Source organism: Tympanuchus pallidicinctus, unplaced genomic scaffold (assembly GCF_026119805.1).
Source record: "Tympanuchus pallidicinctus isolate F22 unplaced genomic scaffold, pur_lepc_1.0 scaffold15, whole genome shotgun sequence".
In the NCBI taxonomy this organism is placed as follows: domain Eukaryota; kingdom Metazoa; phylum Chordata; class Aves; order Galliformes; family Phasianidae; genus Tympanuchus; species Tympanuchus pallidicinctus.
Window position 1 is genome coordinate 30,409,133 of NW_026294669.1, and position 17,669 is coordinate 30,426,801.

General features: G+C 37.8%; 1 protein-coding gene across 8 annotated transcripts in view; it reads left to right on the forward strand.

Annotated features, from left to right (window-relative positions):
* The window catches only part of TFPI (tissue factor pathway inhibitor), a 205,806-nt gene that overhangs the window by 166,345 nt on the left and 21,792 nt on the right, over window positions 1-17,669 (forward strand). For 6 of the 8 annotated variants that reach the window (XM_052676495.1, XM_052676497.1, XM_052676501.1 and 3 more), the window contains one exon: window positions 10,775-10,848. In XM_052676495.1, the coding sequence (XP_052532455.1) occupies window positions 10,844-10,848 (5 nt within the window). In that variant the 5' untranslated portion in view covers window positions 10,775-10,843. Of the gene's footprint in view, window positions 1-10,774; window positions 10,849-15,070; window positions 15,324-17,669 lie in introns of those variants that run through there. The other 2 variants (XM_052676500.1, XM_052676502.1) reach the window with 1 other exon arrangement.

The window sequence follows — 17,669 nt, forward strand, 5'->3', positions numbered from 1 at the left end:
AGGATGGATTGCATTTTAATAAGAAAATTACATTGTAGGCATTGTAAATGTAGATTAAACTCTGCAAGCTGGCACTTTGCAGTTAAGATCTATGAAATAATGACAAAAGACAGATTGTGCAAAAAATACATTCTGTTGATGTGGGCTGGAAGAAACTCTTTGTGTTTCTGCCTTAATTTTCTTTCCTAAATAGTTACCTTTATTCCAGTTCCAAATATTCCAGATATTGTTTCTAGGTTTGTTATTGTCTGTAAGTTTTATGAACTTTGCATCTTATGTTAATTTCAATGGATTTTTGTCAGTTTATTGAAAAATTATTGAGTTGGCATTTAGAATTACTCTGGCATAATGTAAAAATATACTCCAACACCCTTCAAACTTACTGTTACCCCAATGTTTTCTGAGCCCACTAGTTTCAATTTTATTTCTTAATCCATGATTAAATGGCAGTTGCTACTGTATTGCTTGCTAATGAGCTGTAGTTAAACTGGTTAAACATACTGTATTATCTATTCTTAACTTTCCTTACAATGATCTGGATTTCCTTGGCCACTAATTCAACCACATGATGTTTTTCACGTGTGTTGCTGGTTTTATGAGTATATGTGGGGAAGATAAACTTCAACAGATTTTTTTCCATCTCTTCATCTTGAATGGATAAAGAAGGGTTTGATCTTCACAAATGCTTTAGTTGGTAGTAAGGGCAGTTGTCAAAAATTCTAAAAATAATTGTACTTTTTAATATGAGCAACATTCATGGCAGGTAATATGAGAAAATATCGCAGCAGAACTTCATGTTCTTCATGTAGCATGAGATATCAAGACATAATATATATTTCTGCAGCATATATAACAGATCATTTATTTATAGAGAGAGATAACTTTCTGCTACTGTTACTGTGGTGTGCTTTATTTGTTTTTCAGGTAAAAGGGTCAATTGCCAATGTTATTTGAACTTCTGTCAAAAAGTCAGGTTTAAAAAAAGTGTTGCAAAGAATGAATAAAGAAAGAAACATAAAAATATGTGAGCTGATAAATTATTCCCTGAAGTCTAAAAGTAGAATTAACATCTGTTGCCTGCTGTGGCTTTATAATTTTTTTGTGGGATAAATACAAATGTCTGACACAGCAGGCTTTCTGGCATGAGGGCACATGTGGCAGCTAAATCATCCCTCCAGCACCAAGACAAAAAAGGGCAGTTAGTCACCAGCAAGACATTATGACACTTCTTAAACTGAAACCAGAAATACTGCTTTTCATCAAACTCTTTTCATCAAACCTGGTTCAGAACAGGTATTGTATTAAATGGAGTAGGAGAAGTCTGACTGGGGAGCCTGTGTGTGATCTGACCTAAGTTTTGAAGCCTGTATGCTAGTCCAAGGCTGAGGAACGTATGTTGGAGTCTTGGCCATGAAGTAGTTTGATCTTTTTGTTAAATGTCTCAGAATGATGATTCAACAGTAATGATTCAATTTAATGGTTCTGTGTCGAGAATGTGGTTCTGCATAAATAGCCAGCTGTGTTAGAGCATGGTTCAGATACCATAGAATCACAGGGATTGGAACGGATCTCTGGATAGCACCTATTCCAATTCCAGTTCCCCTCCCTTACAGCAAGTTCCCTACAGTAGGTTACAAAGGGAAGCATCCAGGTGAGTTTTCAGTATATCTCCAAAGAAGGAGCCTCCACAGACTCTTTAAGGAATGCAGGCATAGCTCTCTGCTCTGCATTGCTGAAATAGAAAGCTTATATTTTGTCTTACGGAGTTTGTGGAAATGGACAATGTGTTACTCCACTGAAAAAAAAGGGTAGAGTTCTGCTGCAGTTGTGCAGGCCTGTGTCAATATCAGTGTCCTTTTTGATTCACTTCTTCAGACCTTTGTTGCACAAGAGTTATTAAATTCCTTGGCTAACAGGCTGGTCTCATTAGGCACACAGAAAGCAGTGTGTGTGTGTGTTCTCCCTCTGCATGGTGAAAATTGACCTGCATTGCTGACAACTTGCATCTGTATCACATATTGTCTGTGCATAAAATTGCTTCTTAATGACTTGACTTTTCATATTACGTAATGAATAATTGCTTGTGTTGCAATTCTTAACTTTCAGATCCTGTTCATGCAAAGTAGAACAGCGCTATACTTTCACAGAATCAAATAATACTGACAGGTTAACTTCTTAATTCCTCAGTGACACTATACTTTATACTTATCTGATATCATTGCTCATTTCTTTATTTTCTTTTCTGATTTTTCTTTATCATTTTTTTCTTAGAAGACTTTATTTTACCAACTAGTTTTACCTCTTTGTCCCAGTTTACTGAAATGCCTCAATAATTTGATTAGTGTGCTTAGTTCCTAGAAAGTATTGCATGTAAGGATAAAAAACAAAATCAACACAAAAAAACCCAGCAATTAAGCAAACACTACAAAACCATGATGTTAGTGACTTGAATAGAATACTAACTATGCACTGAAATAGGCCAGAACTGGGGCATACCTCCCTTCACACCCCCAGTGACTGATCTGCTTCTCTGAGTATTGTATCTAAAATCTGCTAGAGCCAGACAGCTGCACAGATTTGCCAGATGTCAAAGTATCTCTATGCCTGTGAGTTGGTAAATATTCAGAGTTCCACTGCATTCCACTGAAACTCCTCTTATTTGGAGGAAAAGAGGTGCTCTCACAGGTAGCCACTGTACCACCAGAGTTTCAATGTGTTTTTTTCATATTACATATACTTTACAGAAGTTTATTTACTCTATGCACAGATGACTGTGTTTTCTGTAACCTTCTGTACTCTTCTGTAGAAGAGTACCTCATACAAAATGCTTGCTATGTTGAGCAACATTTTAAAACAAATGTGGTGTTTTGTTTGTTTCTTAATCTTTTGGAAAATCGAAGTACTTAAACTCTGTATATCAGATATATCGTAAATAAATGACAATTCCTGCCCTGGTCCTGTCTTCATCCTGTACTTACTTTAATAATCTGTACTGCCTTGATTTGTGTGTCTTCTAACAGAGCAAGGTTTCATTGCCCTAGTGATAAAGCTACACTGAGTAGACTCTATTTTCAAGCCTACTTTGAAATAAAAGGTAGGCAGTTTTTTTTTTTCTAGGCACTTGGAAGGTATTAGCATAAGGGAAAAAGGTCCGTTAGCGAGCTAGGAAGAAAGTTCCAGGCTGATTTTGCTCTGTACTGTGAGGCTGCCTTCTTCAGAGCTGCAGTGCTTTTCTTTGATTCCATAGGCATGAAGTGGGTTGGTATGCACTGATAAAGGGAAAAAATACACTTTTTTCCCCATTTTATCTCTCAGTGAAAACTACCACCAAAGTCACAAATGCTTCTTGAAAATAACTAGCAGGTAACCAAGTGAAGTATTGTGAAGTGTCATGTTTTTCACCAAACAGCAGTAATCAGTCACCAGCAAACTAAGTTTGGTGTTAAGCACATGCCCCATGATATGCTCATTACCCAGGCAATACCTAATTGAGTAGTCAGTGCCCCCTTAATTCCATAAGCAGAAAAAACTGGTAGCCCATTACTCATGCCACTATTTGGTTAATCATTTTTCTGTTGTCTCCTGTAAGCAAAAGATTGATAGCTAAGAAAGATTTTGATAAGAAAATCAAATGTGTATACTCCCTATCTAAGGACCTTAGATGATACATATGTGCATATATATATATATACTATATATATATATATATATATATACATATGATACATATGATACATAGGCTACGTTTACTAGGAAAAAAAAAGGAAAAAAAAAAAGTTTACTGAGAGGGCAACCTAAATTAGAATGAATATTTTTATTTCCAAAGATACATATAAAATCTTTGTAGGGGTTCATCTTTAAATAAATGTGTGTCTTGCTTTGGGCAATTACAACTTTTCTGGGTTATTTTTTCCTTCTTTCCAGCTGGCCTGTCCACCTGCCCGCTGTTTGTGTCCAAAAAGCACAGGTCAAAAACCAGTGAGATGTTTTTAAACAGCAGAACACATTAGTCATGACAATGCCTGCGTTCTTGATTGTTTGTAAAATTTTAACACAACCTGTAAGTAAATTGCGTGCTGACTTGTATCACTGAATAAACTAATGGACTTCATGTTGAGAAAAAAATCATAGAAGTGGTGGTATAGAAGAAAAGAAAGATTAAATTGAATATGTTCTTGTGCATGTATTCACAAAGTATTACTTTCCTCATGAATGACCTATTACTCAGAAGGATGCTTTGTCTTGTTTTCTCATTAAATTTGACTTCATCCGAACCATACTAAAAGAAATGAAGTGAATCTTGAATTTAAAAAAATACTGTTGCCCTGTTGTCTGAATGAATATGCATCGTCTTGCATGCCTATCTAGAACAAGTCCTGAAAAAACTTCATTTTTCTTATCTTCATTATCAGCATTTGAAGAATTCTAACCCCATTCTGGATCCGCGTCTTATTCAAGATCTTTTTATAGATTATATGTCCACACTTCAACTTTTCTTTCGCTAGTTCATCATTAAAGGAATAAAAATGAGAGGCCAGTTTGCAATTTGGCATGCTTCAGATTAAATCATCGGTCGTTCTACTTTGTGGGCCTGATAAATGAAATGGACAGAGCTACAGGATTCCTGTGCTTAGGTGTAAATAACCATCACCTTGTTCCCTTCTGTGGAACACAAAGTGGGGGAATTAAATTATTTCTTTAAAGCATAACTGAAATATTTATGCAACTTTGATCCTCAAAATTAACCAAAAATGCTTCTGAGACTCATTTGCACTCAGAAATCCTTCTGACTAGATAGGAAATGCAATGCAGTCCTTAAGATGCTTCATGGGCTGCAGACCTGCTGACATCCTTCTGTTCAAAGTAAAGGAATATTCTGTAGTTCCTGCAGTTTTCTAGATAAAAACGTATTGACTTCTTCATGTTCTATATTTTGGAACAGTGCTCTTCCCACTACTCATCTGACACTTCCAGTCTGTACAGCAACCTGAAAGCACAAGGCTGCATGTACAGAAATGAGCATTTAAAAATGGCAGTTAACCAAAGGTATTCATGCTCAGAAGAAATCACAGTGAAATGTATGATGCAGCCTTTCTTCTTTGAATATTAATTCAAACGTACACACAAATTTTTTTTTTTCCTAATACATGTTCTCTGATCTCACTCCTGTGCATCTTTCACTCCTGAGAGGTAGAGCAGTAGAACTGCTAGAGATCTCTACTAGTAGAGCTTCTGCCTTATGTGATGTGAGCGTATGCTTTATTTACAGTCAGTGTGATGGTTTTTCATTGAAGCAATGGATTGTAAATCCTTGTAATCTCTTCCAGTGTTAAGATAACATACGCAGTCATGAAGATTGTTTGTGTATTATCACTGAATGGCATAGCCTGCTCAAAGCATGTTATGGCTGTAAATAATCACTTCCTCACCTGATAACAATTTCTTTCCCTTTAGGTTATTCATAAGCAGCTGAAACAGAAAAAAAAAAAAGCAACCAGCTTGTAATAACCTTGATTCATAATTGTGTGTATTCATTTGGCCTCCTGCCCTCCTACACTCATGTCACTTATTTAGCATTATCTCAGGAAAGAAATCCAAGTTTCTGATTGGACTTTGACTATTCTTGTATGGTTTTCTTCCTGGATTCAGTAGGTTCTCTGCTGATGATCAGAGATGTTAGTTCAGCTTATGTTCAGATATTGAGAGGAAATTGCTTCATTATCTGTATTACTGCAAGTAGTTTGTATTAAGAGCTTCCTTGAAATTTAAGTGCAAGCAGTGGCAGCCTTGCATGTATGAGGATTATTCTGTGAAATAAATATGTATGCTTGCATTAGAATAGTCATCCAGTGTATTAGAGATGACTGTGTATTACACTATCTTGGCTTTGGATGGGCTTTATTACCCTGAAGTGTAAGGAAGCAAAAACTATGACCCCTACTCTCCCACATGCTTTAAAGAAATAAAACAAGCTGTCAGGTTTCTGCCAGAATCTAAAAGAGATTTGTGTGGTATTGGAAAGAAATTGTGGAGGATCAAATAGAAATACAGAGTAATACTTAATCTTCTTTTACCAATAGCACCCAGACTTTATGAAAAATCCTTCCTCTTGATGTGTTTTCTTATTAAAAAGGTCTAATTTAGGGAATGTGGATGGAGACTTCAAGCCTTGATCCAGTTTCACAGTGATGTTTAATAAAGATTGATTACTGCAGTCTCACAAAATTAGTAGCAAAAGGAAATCTCATTGGTAAATAACCTGCTGTAGGTTTTGTTTGGAGAGGCATACAAAAATGTGATGATACATTTTGACTTCTGTATTGTCTTTCACAGAGATTATGAAAAAGTTATCTATGTGAATGTAGTATTTTGGTGGGCGATGTTTGTCATTTAAAATTATTCCTCCACTAGCTAGTATTTTACAGAAATTAAATTTGATGTTTTCCTTAGAAGTTACTGACCAATATACTTTTGCTGATGAGACAAAATTCAGTAGTAAATACAGTTGAATGTAGATTTCCTGTGAAATATTTTTCTCCTTTGTAGAAAGACTTCCTTCTTGCAGTTTTGTTACTCATGTGTTTCAGACATAAGCACATGCTTAAGGGATCTTGGCTGGTCAGCATCCCAGATGTTTACTCTTCATTTTGAAAAGATTAAGCCCAAATGGAAAACTCTTGTGCATAGCATTATGTTCTGTTTCCTGTCTCTTGAGACAGGCAATCTTGCAAAAGATCTTTTTCAAGTTTTCTATTTTTGTTGGTGCACCATGAAACTGTTTCTCATAGGAAGTGTGTTGAACCCTGTATGTTAGTTGAAGTCATTTCTCTATCAAAGAAAGGAGCTGCTGACTGCAGCTGGAAATTCTGTGAAGCTGCCAGTACTTCATGGTTTCAGTGCAGAGCTGTTAATTGGTCCAGCCTGAGATTTAGTGAAACACCTCTGAACTTCATCTTCTGGTTTGTAACAAAATCCAAAGATGTAAAAATTTTTTTGATTTCAAGGCTGCATTATAAACATGTTTTGTAAATTTTCATTGTAACTAACTGACTTTCCACTTACATGATCTCATACTTGCTTTATCTGATAGGAATTCTTGATCCATTGCCCTTTTTATAACCTGTCTCTTCAGAATAGGATCTCTGATATTTAGACTTCCTATCCATGTTTAATCTGCTCATAATGTATTACTTATTCTCAGTTGCTGGAAAAAAAAAAAAAAGTAGTACTGGGAAAATGAGACTTTTGTCTCACTGCCAGGCAGTATGAACTCTGCTGAAGATGGATTAGTATTCTGTTACCTGAGAAGCACCAATTGTCCTTAGCTTCATGGAGAGTATGAGCATGGCACAGGACAGACAATTGTTCTATGCCTTCTAGGAGTTGCAGTTGCCCTGTAAATAATCCTCTGATAAGTAGGCTCATTGCAGAAGCACTGTCACACAGGAGCAATTGGCTTTTTTTAGTAGTCTGCTTTCTTCTCATGAGAACACCTCAGGAACTTGTTAGGCTTAGATATGTTTTCTAAGATAGCAGCTGAAGACAGCCATGATGTACGCAGCATTTTCAAGAAATGTTCTCAGTATCTTCTAAAGAGGGCTTTTCCTCTCCAAGTAATATGCTTGGGCTGTCTGCAAGCCAGTGAGTTGGGGAGCTAGTGACCAGGCTCAGAGAATAGTGGAGCATCCTAGGAGTTGGGCATAATGCTTTGTTTTATTTTTCTGCCAGCCCATCAGTTTGCTGTTCATCTGGTTGTATTGTCTTTCTATAGCTGGTATAGTGATTAGGAGTGAGCAAGAGGATGGAACACACAAATAACAAGGGCAAACTGGCATTATGCAAGAGCATAATGACCCTGTGTTTGCAGTGGGGTGAGCAGAAGGATGCAGATTTGACATTGCAGTAGATGCAGATTTGGCAAGTTTGTTAGTAAATACATTGTTACTGCTTAGACTTCCCTGAGCTGGCAGCAATTGGTGGTGTCCTCAGCTGCCATTTCCTACTGTTACTCATCCTTTCAAAATACTTTTCTGAAAGCATATTGTGAAACTCCTGTTGTTGCTCCTTATGTCATGGTCTGAGCATCTCTCATGCCTACTTTATTTTCCAGCCATATCATAGAGGAGTATTCAGCCTCGCAGGTTGTGAGAAGCTGTTGTGTTTAAAAACAGAAAAACAAAATGTCATAGAAGGCTGCTTAGGCTCTCTTAGAGGAGCCTCTATAACCAGTGGCTTCCAGTAAAATTCCCCACAGAGAAAACAATTTTCATTTCTGTTCATTATTTATTAAGACAAGGGACGTTCAGACACAACTCATAACTTTCTCAGAAATCAATACAAAATACAGAGACAGGAAATAATGCTCGTTCTTGGTCATCTATCTAAATGTTCCTTTGAGTTTCATTTTGGTTAATTTAAACAAGAGATGGAAACAGTTGAATACTGCTATGATAATACATCTATAGTTGATAACTGTAATGGTGATATAATGCATATCAAGGGGATTTGGAAAAGTATCTATAAGGCTGACTTCTTAATAATGCTTGTTTAAGTTACTAGAGCTTGAAGATTGCAAACATGTAGATTAATGTTTCTCTGATGGTTTAGCTTTTCCTCAAGCCAACTAAGGCAAGAGGTGTTGTACTATTTTCAATAATTACACATTACATTTAATTTTTTATATAGACCTACCTAGTAAAGTATTTTGGAATGTTTTTTAGAAATACTATGTCAATGTTACATATGCATATATACATGCATTTAGTTACAGTGTTATTGTGTATATATTTATATGTATATGTTCTTGTGTATATACACTAGAATTGAGCATTTTTGTACGTATAAAATATATATTCAGAAATCAAGCTCTTAGCAACAAAAGCAAAGAATGGGCATGCTTTCTCACTGAAAGAGAAGCAGTTCTGAAATTAAGTGAAAACTGAGCTAGTAGTTATTTCACAAAGCATAAACTTATCCTAAGGCCCTATCTCTGTCTATAATATAAGTCACACTAACTTCATCCTGAATAAGAAAGAAATCCTTTAAAAAAGAATAAATAGGTAACTTTATCGTCTGTTTCCAGATAAAATATCTAACTACTTAGTGCTGCAACAGTGACATCCAGTGACTAAGCCAGGAAGTTTTAGACTTAATCTACATTTTTATCAATGCTGAAGGACATAGATGGAAAGGGAGGGTTATTTCCTAAGATTCTTAGTGAAATACTGAACAGATGATAAGTAGGGGATGCATGAGAATGGAAAACACAGTGAATGGGTGATTAATTAAAATTATGTAGATGTTGAATTAGCCATTGTGTCTTTGGGAATTTGACATGGTATGAGCCAAGTGAGGAATAAATTATTTTTAAACAATTTATTTCTCTATTGAGACATTGTATAATGAGGGCATGTAGCATTTCATGTAAGTTTTGATAACCTAGCAGTAACAAGAGTTCAACTGGCAGTATCTTTTACATATTTTGTTTCAGGTAAGATCAACCATAGGGATAAATTCTGCTGTACAATGAAAAAGTTTCCGTTTTTATCAGATTTATGAAATAAATAATTCAGAAATGTTTCATGTGTAAGGAAGGTGGCAAATTTCATACCACTCTTTCATACCTGATTCTGTTTTAATTAAAGTCAATGTGAATTTTGTAATGAAATTTAAATCTCACATAGCTTCTGGCTCTAAAGAATAAGTGGTATTTAGTACTGACCTGACCCTCTAATTCCTCAGTTACTCACATTTGTTGTTGGAACTGATTCTTGAAATATTGCTATTATTCAAAATGCTATGTGATATATTCTGTACTTTGTTGTTGTTGTAATTGTGCTAAGGAAGTAACTTGTGTCTGTGCTTTTCAAAAAGACAGCAATACAAACAAATTATTTAGAATTTCAGCTTTAAAGCGTTCCAAGTTTCCCACTATTTTACCATTTGGAAATTGGTGAATGAAGAAGTAATTGTAAAATTATGTAAGATCATAAATGGAGAAATAAACTGAAAAACTGATTAAGAACCGATAGCGCAGCTTCAAGAAGTCCATGCAGTGGAAGTTATGCTGTGCTTACTTGCTCAAGACTCAGACCTTCCAGGCCTCTGCTTCAGATTACTGAGAAGTATGGTACATCCTCAGACTCAGAAATGTAGGCTGTTTCTCAATCACTAAAATAACTGGAAAACTTGAAAAGTGAAAAACTTGAAAAATATATTTAAATGAGTTTTTAGAGTACTGCAAAAGTAACGTTACTGTGATATACTGTATTCTGTGGAAAGTTGTAAAAGAATTAAGCAATAGAAAAATGAATTGGCATCACTAGGGGGCAATAAAACATCAGAAATATCTATATTGTTGAAGAAGAATGCAAATAGTGTCACACCCTCACTGACAGAGTGACTTGTGTTATGACCTGAAGAACAGCTTGCATAGGCAAACACTTCTGTGTTTCTCCCGCTGTGTTTTATTGCCAGTCTTTCCTCATGGATTATAGATTTCCCCCAAATAATGTATTGTATATGCATATTATTGTATATAGTGTATATTGTATATGCATAAGGAAAAGTTCGCGTAATGCAAATGCTTTGCCTACATTTTGTCACAGTAAAATAGAAATACTTGACATTTGCTACAATTTTTGTTTCTGAACACCACCACGTTCAAGTATAACATTTTGCTAAGGCTTACCAATTTTGCACAAATAAAGTAAAGCTGTATAGTATTGGAAAATTTAAATCTGAAGCTCACTGTCTCTCTCTCTGTCCACTTCAGCCTTTGTAATCTTCAACTCAGATTGATGACAGAAATTCCAGATGACTGCTGCTCCAGTACTCTTAAGCTATGAGGTTAGTTATTAACCATTTTCTTTCCATCTTCCTGATGTTCTGCTGGTATTGTGTATCCGTTTACTGATAAGAAGGCCAAAAAAAAAATAGAGCTGTAAGACAATTTTTGGGGCACAATTACAGTATAAACTATGTTTGTGTCAGATGAGGCCTCACCAGGGCAGAGTAGAGGGGGAGGATCACCTTCCTCGACCTGCTGGACACGCTCTTTTTAATGCACCCCAGGATGCCATTGGCCTTTTTGGCCACAAGGGCACACTGCTGGCTCATGGCCCACCTGTCATCCACCAGGACACCCAGGTACCTCTCTGCAGAGCTCCTCTCCAGCAGCTCATCCCCCAGCCTGTATTGGTGCATGCAATTATTCCTCCCTAGGTGTAAGACTCTACACTTGCTTCTGTTGAACCTCATCCAGTTTCTTACTGCCCAGCTCTCTGAATGGCAGCACAGCCTTCAGGCATCAGCCAATCTTCCCAACTTTGTATCATCAGCAAACTTGCTGAGGGTGGCCACTATCCCCTCATCAAGGTCACTGATGAAGATGTTGAACAAGACCGGACCCAGCACAGACCCCCGGGGGACACCACTTGTTACAGGTCTCCAGTCAGACTCTGCACCACTGATGACGACCCTCTGCGCTCTGCCAGTCAGCCCGTTCTCAACCCATCTCACTGTCCACTCATCTATCCAACACTTCCTCAGCTTTGTAATAAGGATGTCATGGGAGGCAGTATCAAATGCCTTGCTGAAATCAAGGTAGACTACATCTACTGCTCTTCCCCCATACACCCAGCATGTGACAACATCATAGGAGGCCACCAGGTTGGTCAAGCACGACCTCCCCTTGGTGAACCCATGCTGACTACTCTTGATAACCTCCTTTTCTCCCAGTTGTCTGGAGATGACATCCAACACGAGCTGTTCCATCACATTTCCAGGGACAGAGGTGAGGCTGACAGGCCTATAATTACCCGGGTCTTCCTTCTTGCCCTTTTTGAAGACTGGAGTGACATTGGCTATCCTCCAGTCTTCGGGGACCTCCCCCATTATCCAAGAGCTCGCAAAGATGATGGAGAGAGGTTCAGCAATGATTTCCACCAGCTCCCTCAGCTCCCGTGGATGCACCCCATCAGATCCCATGGACTTGTGGACCTTAGTACTGCCTAGGCATTCACGGACCACCTCTTTCCTGACTAAAGGGAAGTCTCCCATTCCCCAGACCCTCTCACTAACCTCCAGGGTGTGGGAAACCTGAGGGGAGAGCCTTTTCACTGAAGACAGAAGTAAAGAAGGCATTCAGTTTCTCTGCCTTCTCAGCATCCCCCATTACCAGAACCCCCTCCTCACTTAGTAAGGGGCCCACTCTAGTGGGGCCTCTCTAGTTTTCCTTTTCTCTCTGGTTTTCCTTTTGCTGTTAACATGCTTGAAGAAGCCTTTTTTTTTTTATCCTTTATCACTTTAGCCAGGTTCAATTCCAGGCAGGCTTTAGCCTTCCTCATTGCATCCCTGCAGGCCCTGACTACGTTCCTATATTCTTCCCAAGTGGTCAGACCCTTTTTCCACATTTCATGGACCACCTTCTTTCCTCTGAGCTTGTGCATGAGCTCATTGCTCATCCACACAGGTCTCCTGCCTCCTTTTCCCAATTTCTTGCTCACAGGGACACACCGATCCTGAGCTTGGAAGAAGAGCTGCTTAAATGCTGACCAGCTCTCAGAGGCCCCCTTGCCTTCTAACACCCAAGCCCATGGGAGATAGCTCCAAGTAGGTCCCAGAAGAGATCGAAGTTGGCTTTCCTAAAGTCCAGGGTAGCAATCCTACTTTCTGCTTTGCTTCTTCCACTGAGGATCTTGAACTCCACCATCTCATGGTCACTACAACCCAAGCTGCCCCCCACCTTTACTTCCTTAACAAATCCTTCCAGTCCAGTAACACCCCTCCCTGTGTCAGTTCCTCCACCACCTGCATCAGAAAGTTGTCTTCAACACACTACAAGAACTGTCTGGACCGTGCATGCCTGGCCATGTTGGTTCATCAAGCAAATATCTGGATAATTGAAGTCCCCCATAAGCACCAGTGCCTGGGAACGTGATCCTACATCCAGTTGCTTATGGAAGGCTTCATCAACCTCGTCCTCCTGATCCGGGGGCCTGTAGTACACACTCACAACAGTGTCATCCTTACCTACCTGCCCCTTGATTCTCACCCACAAGCTCTCCACTGCTATGTCACTCTTCCTCAAGTGGAGTTCAATACATTCTAACTGCTCTCTCACATAAAGAGCAACTCCACCACCCCGCCTCGCTGGCCAATCTTTCCTAAAAAGCACACAGCCCTCCATGACAACATTCCAGTCATGCAAGCTGTCCCACCATGTCTCCATGATTGCAGTGACATCGTGACCTCACGACCGCATGCAGAACTCCAGCTCTTCCTGTTTATTTCCTATGCTACGTGCATTAGTATACAGGCACTTAAGAGAAGCAGCATCTCCCCACCCCTCTCCAAGCCTTTGAACTCCATTGTCTCCACCCATCAAGTTCTGTTTTGAGCATCGAACTGCCCCCTCAATCCCCTTCCCCCTTCATACCTAGTTTATACACCTGTCAGTAAGTCCCACCAGTTTCTCGGCTAGAACCCTCTTTCCACATGGAGATAGGCTGCTTCTATTTGAAGCCATCATGCCAGGTGCCGAGTAAATTGCCCCTTGATCAAAAAAAACCCAAAACTTCTGTGTTTGTACCAACTCCTAAGCCATTTGTTCAAGAGATGGGTTTTTAGGATCATCCTGGTATCCTTCCCTGCTACCGAAGATACAGATGTAATATCCACCTGCACACCTGTTCCTTCAACTACCCGCCCCAGCCCTCTGAAGTCATTTTTGATAGCCTTCAGGCTTTTCTCATTAACTTCTTCACTGCTAGTCTGTACTATCAATGGTAGATAGTAGTCAGAAGGGCAGATCAGTCTGGGAAGTCTCCTAGCAGTGTCCCTGACATTGGGGGGAATGTGTCATTTTGGGGAACATAGGTGATGTTATTTCTACTACAAATTTACAGGCAGATTTTTTTTTTTAAATCACTGTATCATTTTAGTACTTCTGGTTTGGTCCATTTGACTTGTGACTCCTAAGAGATGCACTACCAGATATCAGTTCCTAACGCATGGGCCCCCAAAATGTTTTTCAAAAGTTTAATGTTCCATACTTGACAGACTGCTTCCATTCAGCTAGCTCCTCCTGAAAGCTCTCCCCTTTATCTGAGCTAGGAGCTGATAATTAGTAACTGTATAGCGGAACTCAACCCCCAGTATTTAAGCTGCACCTTTACATTTTGAGTGCCTCTAGTCCCTCTCAGGGAAGACAATCCATTTAATTATTGATCCAGTTAATAGATGGTCAACTCAGCTGGCTACTGACTTTGCCCTGAGATGTGTTGCAGACATGCTTACAATCCAGAAACAATAGACAGAATATCCAAAATGCTACCAGAAGCACTTCTGTTTCTTTCAGAACAAATAAGGCTGTTAATTGGATTTGAGAAATTTCCTATCTGTTTCAGGATGTTGATGAGTATACAAATAAAAATCCTCCATGAAAGTGATTTGATTCGCTTGTTTGCCTGGAAATAATTGCAGTTAGTTACAGCTGCTGATTGTATAAGTTATTGTTCTTCATCTGTTCCTTCTGTTGCTATTTAATTCATTTCTTGGGAAATTCCCTTTGTGTTGTGTCCAGGAACAGGATTCTAGCCTACTGTCTTTATATGGGCAAGTTAAATGTCTCTGTCTTACAGGAGTACTGTGGCTGAGAAAAGGGTAAGATACCATAATTATGTTTACCTTTAATTTTAGTACATGCCAGCATACTACACAGGAGAACTGTGTATATTTTACTAAAGGCAGCATAGCCTTTAGCATGGTCAGGCTCCAGATACTGCAGTGTAGCCTAGACCTAGTGTGCATAGCATGGCTTTATTTAAAAACAGATGAACATTAAAAAAACAAACAAATATAAACAACAAAAAAAAGACACTAGAGTTATAAACTACAACATCTCTGTCTTAAATATGCAGTGAATATGGCATTCTCCTGAATCAAAGTCTTCTAGGAATAAATAATAGAAAATTCTATAGTCTGTATGTTCTTTAAAAGTGTATTTCGAGTTAGCTAGTGCTTTTTAGAGAGCAGTCTGCTCAGGCAGATCTGAAAACTTGAAACAGGAAACTTCCCGGCTGCTGCTGCAGATCTCTGACTTCTACCCAGAGTAAACTTCTGTGCTCTGCAAAAGCAGCCACGACTAGCTGATGAATCAACAGGCAGGGGGCTGCTCTAGAAAGATCAGGTTGCAATTTTGCCCTTGTAGTTTTACACTACACCCCCACGTATTATCTTAAGCATGAATTGGTAGGGGAGGATCACATTCAGCACTGATTCAAGAATTCTTTCTGAGTTCAAGAACTGTTCCTAGGAGTTTGGTGAGTACTTTGTGACAAACTTTGTTTTATAAATCTCTTTTTTAGCTGGTAGAAAAGTGTCTGCTGTTAGGTTTTCTTTAGAATGTGGTAGATGCAGTACTCAAATATTTAGATTCTAGAAATATGTACAGATTAAAAAGGGAGGCTTCTGTGTGGAGATCTGAAACAGGGCAGCAATTAATGTAGCTTTACAGATATTAATGCAACTCATCTTTGGTTGTCAGAATGCCAGATTAAGGTATTTTTAGCTCCAAATAAGTTTAAGATATTTCAAAGAAAGCCATTAGTTGCAATTTGAAGGGGAAAAAAAAGAAAAAAAAAAAAAAGCTCTAAGTAATTAAAACAATTCCTCTTGTACGACAACTTCAAGGAAGGCTTGACTCAGACATTATTGTGCCAGGCTATTTCAAATCCTTCCAAAGTTTGTAATGTTTGAAGCAGTTAATACTATGAGAATGTTTAAGGAGAGGCAAATTAATCTGATGTTAGTACAAATCAATTTCACACACAGTGTGTTACAGAAATTCTCAAGGAAGTAAAACACTCAGACAATGAATAGGATAGTGAGTGAGGCTTGCAGACTTTAGTGATCCGACCATCACTGGGGACTTCTTCAATATCTTATTTAAGATAATCTGCATAAAATTCATTTTTAGTAACTGTTTAATGAAAAACAATGATATTAGTCTGTATTTTAAAAAAAAAAAAAAAAAAACTAAATTAAGATTTAAATAATGGTTCTAGAAAATATAAATATAACTTAAAAGAGGAAAAGGCATGTAACAATGAGAAAAGTAGAGAGGACAACAATTTAGATGGGGAGAGTATGTGAAAGGTCAGTGTGACTCATACTATAGAAATTAATCATCAAAGTACTTCATGGAAAACATATAAAGATATAAACCTTCCTTCCTGAATGCCTTACAGACAGTTGCAAAGACAGGAAGTCCAAGCTGTCAGTACAGATATGAACATCTAAGGCAAGCTTAAGTAATTTCTAGGCATCTACTTGGGAAAAATTGTCCTTCTTCTTTTGTAACCTTCCTCATATTCTTTAATTCTACTAGGAGAGAGTTTGTGGTCACCTATGAAGGTGACAAACTTATATCCATACTAAGTTGATTTAGATTCTTATTTAAACTGATTTTGAGATACGTAATCATTAAAGAGTTTACATTATGTGCAATGCATGCAATTAGAACAATGCTAAGGAGCTGGAGAACACAATCTGCTTTGTCTGCTTTTCCTATCACATACATCCCGTATAAATTTTCATTAAAAAGTAGTCACATGAGCAATTACTTGATAAATCCACATCTTTCATTTTTTAATGTAGCTTTTGTGATAGAACATATTCAACTATACTTTAAATTGACTTTCTTTTCTGGAAGTAAACTTTCAGTAATTCAGTTTATTTTTTTCTTTGTGTGCTGTTTGATTTGCAGTCTGGAGATGAATTGGATTTCAGCTGTCATTGTACTTATATGATCTTCAGAGTGCATTTAGCCTTTCAGCACGGTGTCCGCACTTACTAATATTGCTAATGAAAACTCAGCTGTAACTCATCTACTTAATATTCTAAAAGCAGAATATGTTAGAGCTGTAATTTTATCGTCTTCTTGATTCAGGGCTGTACGAACAATTAATGTAATCCAATTTTTGAATTCTCCTTAATATTGGATGTTTAGTGGTCAAAACTCAAGTCTTGGGAATTATCAGAATCTTGTATACTGCAATTTTGGAGCATGTTATTTACTATCAACTTCAAAACTTAATGCTTTTTGTTTGCATTCTGTTTTGAACAGTCTTTTATCTTCTCTCTTAAAAACTAGGAGAAGTTTGCTATTCCTAAAGAAACAAAAGCTGTGTAGGTGTGTTATTTACGGATTGGAAATGGGGTCTGAATGTCTACTGACCTTCACACTTAAACTATCTTTAACTTTTTTTTGTTGTTTTTTGGTGTTTTTTTTTTTTTTAAAGAGAACAAACTACCCTCATTTCTGTGTGTTTATCTTATGAGGCTGTATTTATTTTACTTTACAAGAGTATGGGACAGAGTTTCCCTGGGGACAGAATGAAGCAAAACCATATGGGAAGTCATACAATTCCTTTCCTGTCACAGTTACTTCACAATAAAATAGATTTATTTTTAGTCCTTTTAATTTTCGCTTATAACTTTGTTCAATTTCCTTAGGATTTTTCCCCCCTTTGCTGTTAATGCAACTGTTCATTTTCTTCTGTTAGTGTTGTTGTCACCTTTCCTGATGTGTGCCACACACAAGTGATTATACCCTCCAAGTTACCTAGCTCATTTTATTTGCCCTTTAGACAAAAAAAAAAAAATCT